A 6,442-nucleotide genomic window follows, 5' to 3' on the forward strand; every position below is an offset into this window, starting at 1 on the left:
TGAATCTCTGGTAAAAACAAAAACAAAAACAAAAACAAACCTGTTATCTCCACTTCTTCATCTTCTCCATTATCATTATCAAGATCACCTGTTCCCCATCAGTACTGGCAGGTCTCTACTATCTGTTTGTCTTTCCTTACACCACCCGTCCAAGATTTCTTCTCGACTCTTCTGCCAGTGTAAGTTAAACTGTTCTCAGTAAAAGGCTGATGTTATCCTCCTTCTTAAAGGTCATTTGACCCTATGAGAAAACCTATGTCATGCTTCTTCAGATCTAGCTTTTGAACTGTTCCCGCTAATATGGAAACTTTGAAAAAACAAGTAAAACTGTTTTTGTATGTCTACAAACCTGTCACTAAATTCCAATTAGGGAGTTAATGAAACAGTATATATTAACTTTTAGAGAATAAAAAATAATGTTGAGAAGCAGTTTAGTAATGAATGACTGTTACAGGCAGACTATGATAATTTTACTATAATTAAGTTATGAAGTTAAATTTTCAGGAGGTGCTGGAGGTGCAAATTAGAGAACAGAATAGCCTTCCACAAACAAAAACAAACATAAAAGAAATATCTTCATTGCTAAATTACATGTAAATGTATTTTTAAGCTTTTTGAATTAAGACTAAATCATAAAATATTAAATGGTATAGGGTAGTATGTTTTATATTTTTAAACTAATTTTAAATAATAAATCTTTATCATAGAGATTACATTCCTCTGACTTCTAATGCCTTCTCAGGCAGATGTTCCCTCCTATAGATGCCCAAGACCTTTTAGAAGCTTTGCTTAGTGTACCGAAGTACATTTCCTTCTGATGTTAATTCCCCTACTAGGGTTTTCTTGTTTGTTTGTTTTTTTAAATGTTCTTTACTTCTACATTTTTCTGGTCATTCTTCTTTCTGCACTTATTCTAATTTAGATCTATAGTTTTTTCGCCTGAAAATTACATATATCATTTTTTTAATTACTACATAAAGTAAGCAATACATTATTTTTTCACCTGACATCTTATTCTAATCTGCATGCTTAGAAAGCATCATAAAACATCAACATTTTTGTATTTTCTTATATTGGCATGTAAGATTCCTACCTGTACTATACTTTGTTTCTGAATGTGTCCACGTTTTTATAGAATAGAATGACAAAAATTACTATGTGAGAAATGCAGACTAAGGAGTGAGAACATTGTGGCAAACTAAGAGGAAAAACTACAAGTGATAGGTAAGCTTGGTTTTCACTCTAATCCACTTCTATTATATATATAATGAGCAATTTTGTCACTTTTTACAAAAAGTGTTCTGCATTTCTGAAATGAATAACATTTGAGGTTGAATGAAAAGCAGATCTCCTTTATGAGTGTACATGATTTTAGCTAAGAAAAATGGGGGTTGGGAGATATTTGCCTATCATACTAAGAGCAATGTTTCAATTTAGAAATATTAGAAAAAAAATAAGCTTTACATTGCTCTGTCTGTCATCTTACAGTGTAGCTCAACATTTTGATAGCTGTGAATTCCAAGCTGAGATCAACAGCACAAGACAGAATATTAAAAAAAAAAAAGAAAGAAAAGCATAAAATAGGTTGAAGATATAGAGTAGCAGAAATTACTTTAATTGAAAAGTTAATTGCTAAAAGACTTGCTCTGCACAGCATACTGGTAGTTAGAAAGTCTGAATGAAATCAGATTTCATTTCATACTGCAAAAACCCAGCACGCCACAGTAAAGTGTTTACTCTTCTCATGTTTGGGAAACATATGACTTGATATTTCTTTTCACTCTTGAATAAAACAAAATGTTCTTCTTTCCTCTTCCCTTTCCCCTAACCAAAAATGAGTTAAAAACAAAAAAAGAGATCAATAGTGATGTGGCCAGTTAGACTCCATGGGTAGATGTTGTAGTCCTCTACTGCCACCTTACCTCTGATCTGTGAAACACATTGGATGCAGGACGAAAGTCAGCTGTGGAATAGCATTTGTGGCGACTTCAAGAGAAATCTTATGGTGTTTTTTTTACAAATCTTCATTCTCCTTAAAACTTTTCCATCATGTCCTATCAGAAACTCCTTACTCCCTCTGGCTCCTGGAAATAATCTCAATGAACCACTATCAGCAAATAGGGGAGATACTAGAAAAACAATGTGCTTTCTAGGGGAAGCCCAGAATCTGCAGTTAATCTGGGACTTTTTGAGTATGCTTCTGGGACTTCAGGACTATCAGATTTTAGATTTTCAAGGAGCTAATGAAATGGGAAGAAAGAGGGTGTCTAAGACTGGATGATCATACAATTCGAGTTTATTTTATAGGTGAAAATATATATTTAACATTGAGTTTTGAGGGAAGATAATTTTACAGAATAATCAAAAAGACAACTTAATTACCAATGTATGCATAAAGCAAGAGTTAACTCCAGTGTCACTATCTCCAACGCTTTGTTTGAAGCCATGAAGGCAGCACCCCACACTCATTACAGTAATTAAACACATGCTGAGATAAATATTTTAAGAAGGTCACTGTGAATAAGTAAATTGTGTTTCTTCATTGATTCCACTGTTAGAAGATGATAGATTAGGTGAGATGATGCCTGTCTTCAGAATCTCAGTTTAATTTCTGAAGTGTCTAGGAAAGCAGAACTATTTTATTCAAATAATTTTGTAAATACATTGATAAAATCCCTTCACAGTAGTAAACAAAACCTCACAGAAATAACAAATGCATGTCAAAGAGGAAGGTTCAAGTAGAAGGAAAGAAAGGAAAAATTTCATGATGATATACAAACAGTTTACCAGGGATATAAAATTTGACATTGCCATAATTTTTAGGTTCTCCTGAAGAATTTTGCTGCATATAGTAATGAATGTCATTCACTAATCTGCCATGGAATTTGTATGACTTAGATAGTGTAACCTAACTATTAAAAACAAAAAAGCAGAACTTATGTAAGACCTATTTTTACATTCTTACTATGGGCTATTAATTTTCCTTATGCATCAGACATGGAGAAGGAAGACAGCATTTGCATATCTGTACATTAACGTTTATCTTGCCAACAAGTGGTTTGCAATGACTTCAGTGTTAGAAAATATTTGTCTATCAGACTAAAAGGAATGGAATAGCTGTATTGTGTCATCTATACACTGGTATGGCTTTGTTTTAATATATACTGGATCACTTTGTTTCATTCTTCTTAAATAAATGTGCAGATAATTCGTTGTACAATTGAACATAACTTTCTTTCAGAAGAAATGAAAACTTAATTTTATCTAACTAGTCACAGACTACTGATATAGACATTTCATTGTCCTTCATGGACTTCTAGCCTGAGCTCTTCTTAAGTTATTCATTTTATTCTTCATTGCAGTGTCATCATATCTGTTCCTGCACATATTGCTACCTGCATAATTCAGTAAAATCTACTCTGCATAGGTTGACATTATTTGAAAATCATGGCTACCTCTTTTGTCTGAAAGTTGTTTTTATTTAACTAACACATGTCAACAACAGCTAACTAAAGAAGACATAAATCAAGAAAAGAGACAGACAAATAAAGAAGATAAAAGAACATATCCCTCAACCTAGGAAAGGGTTCACTGAGTCTTCTTGCCTTTGAGAGAGAAGTTTTGATCAAGAAACCCCTGGAAATGTGGAATAAAAAAATATATATATGGGAAAGGAAGAGGGCATGATTACTTCCCATTCCCTACCCTCCATTCTCAAACAATGGTCAAAAACTATAAGTCTCTTAGCTTATACCACGCTGCTTTAATACATGCAGCAGCTAGCCTGTTAATTTCCCTGTCGTGGCACAAGATTACAAAGTATGCTACAATTTTATTTCTCCAATCTTTTTTCCATTCATCCAGTTCCATGTAAGAAATAGCATTCTGCTGAGTATTGTGATACGGGGGGGAAGGAAGTAGCAGACTGGCAAGCAGATCTGCTTTTCAATAACAAAACTGTGCAGCAAAATTCATAAAGCCACTAAATAAACCTAAACCATTAAATAAAAATGGCCCTTTATCTGACTTAAAAAGCCATATATATATTAACCTGAACTGGCATAATACTTTTTACAGTATATCATTTCTGATGGAGATCACACAAAAGAAGTAGGTTAGACTGAGAAAGCTCTGACAACAAGATAAACCTATAGTCACAGACACACCTAATTCCCCAAGCTTTCATCATTAATATTTTATGGCTCTCACAGATCTACTCAATCTTGAAGAAAAACATATCTTTCATTTAAGCAGGCAGGACGTAGTAATAAAACACATTTGTATCAAAAAAGATATGGAATGCAAAATACAATAGAGATGTCATACAGGGAAGTACGTGGTTTGTTCACTGTTACTTGAAACACTTATCCCTTCATGCTGTATTTATTTGAAAAGCAGTAGAAGCATTAGCATACACAAGTATGTCTGCGTTCTCATTAAGATGAAAATATGATGAATACTATTTGTGGGTGTTTTTTAATCTCTACCTGAACACTTAATTTTTCACAGTCATTCTGTAAAATAATGTCTATGTCTATTTCCTTTGCTGCAGATCCCTGTAGGATATGGCTATTATTTCAAGTTTAACCTATCAACAGTTTCTCAGTATTAGAGATAACATAAAAAGGAAGAGTCTTTTCCTGCATTCACTGATGAATCTTAATAATGCATAAGGAAACATTTACTTGGCTAAAGACACTTGAGGAGACTGCACAGTTTAAATAGTTGTGCTGGTGGGTGTGCTTGCATTTGTAGTAAGTGAAAATTTAAGAACAGAAGCACTATGCAGTGCTCTATAGTAGCAATCAATTATGCTGAATTAGAGTAGAAATAACAAACTTTTGCCTACGGTAAAGAACAAATGATGAACTTATGAGGAAAAAAAAAATAAACTATGTCATTTATAACTACATAAACACACACTAATTGTATAAGCCTGACCATGAACAACCCTTAGTTGTTTTAGTGTAGTGATATATAAGATTCAGAAACCTCCAGAGAAATTCTTAGATCATATTGTTTGTTTGTCCTTCCTAGGCTGTGCCTTCTGGCTCAGATCATGGAGACATAACAAAAATGTGTAATTTTCAGCCCAGAGCAAGCAATGGTGGAACGCCTTATCAAGCAGAGATAAGAAATCATGGAATCATTTTAGTTGGAAGGGACTCTTGAAGGTCATCTAGTCCAAATTCCCTGCAATGAACAGTGATAGCTACAGCTAGATCAGGTTCCTCAGAGCCTGACCTTGAATGTCTCCAGGGATGGGGCCTCCACTACATCTCTGGGCAACATGTCCCAGTGCTTCACTATCTTTATCATAAAAAATATTTTTTTTATATCCAATCTAAAACTCTCTTTTAAGTTCGAAACCTTTTCTCCTTGTCTTATCACAACATACCCTTCTAAAGGGCTCTCCCCTTCCTCCTCATAGCCCCCCTTTAGGTACTGGAAGGCTGCTCTCAGGTCTCTTCTCCAGGCTGAACAGTCCCACCTCTCTCAGCTTGTCCTCATAGTGAAGGTTTTCCATCCCTTAGATCATTTTTGTAGCTCTCCTCTGGATGTACTCTGACAGGCTTACATCTCTCCTGTACTGAGTGAGGTCTGCATATCTGAAAACAGTACACCAGGTGAGGTCTCACTGGCGCAGAGCAGAGGGGCAGGATCACCTCCCTTGCCCTAATGGCAGCACTTCTTTTGATTCAGCTCAGGATAAGGTTGGCCTTCTGGGCTGTGAGGGCACATTGCTGGCTCATGTCCAGCTTGCCATCCACCAGCAGCTCTAAGTTCTTTTTGACAGGGCTGTGCTTTTTCCTTTTCTCCCCCAGCTTGTACTGACAGCAGAGGTTACTGTGACCCAGGTGCAAGACCTTGCACTTGTATTTGTTGGACCTTATGAGGTTCACCTGGTCCCACTGCTTGACACGGTCTAGGTCACTCTGGATGGCATCCCATACCTTGGGTATATCGACTGCACCAGACACCTTGGTATCATTTGCAAATTTGCTGAGGGTGCACTCGATCCTACTCTTGATGTCGTTGATGAAGATATGAAGGAGCATAATGAACAAGCAATGAAGATAGAGAGACTGAGGTTTCTGATATATTTCTCTGTGCTCCATCACCTACATATGAAGGCTATTTAGCTATTTAGCTTTTTTGTCATCCCTTTTCAGTACAGTAAGTACAATATATTGGTGTAACATGGAAAAGTTCCTAGATATAAAAAAAATCTAAAGACTAACTCTCTAGGATACTTATCTTGATATACAATTCTTTCAACTGTAGCCAACTTTCAATTAAAACCTTTTCTGTCTTACTGAGCAACAGCATTGCCACAGCATCACAGAAGTCCCTCTTCTATAGAAGTCATGTAGGTCATTTCTGACTCAGAATGGGACTATGACCAACTCCAGAAAAGCCAGCTGTAGCTTTGGTTAGCCAG

The 6,442-nt window shown here is 35.6% G+C and overlaps 1 protein-coding gene across 1 annotated transcript in view; it reads right to left on the reverse strand.

The window, feature by feature from the left end:
* Window positions 1-6,119, reverse strand: part of MGAT4C (MGAT4 family member C) — a 29,415-nt gene extending 23,296 nt beyond the window's left edge. The window contains exon 1 of the mRNA XM_021394181.1: window positions 5,904-6,119. Within this exon, the coding sequence (XP_021249856.1) occupies window positions 5,904-6,119 (216 nt within the window). The remainder of the gene's footprint in view (window positions 1-5,903) is intronic.

Source organism: Numida meleagris, chromosome 1, assembly GCF_002078875.1.
Source record: "Numida meleagris isolate 19003 breed g44 Domestic line chromosome 1, NumMel1.0, whole genome shotgun sequence".
Taxonomy (NCBI): Eukaryota; Metazoa; Chordata; class Aves; order Galliformes; family Numididae; genus Numida; species Numida meleagris.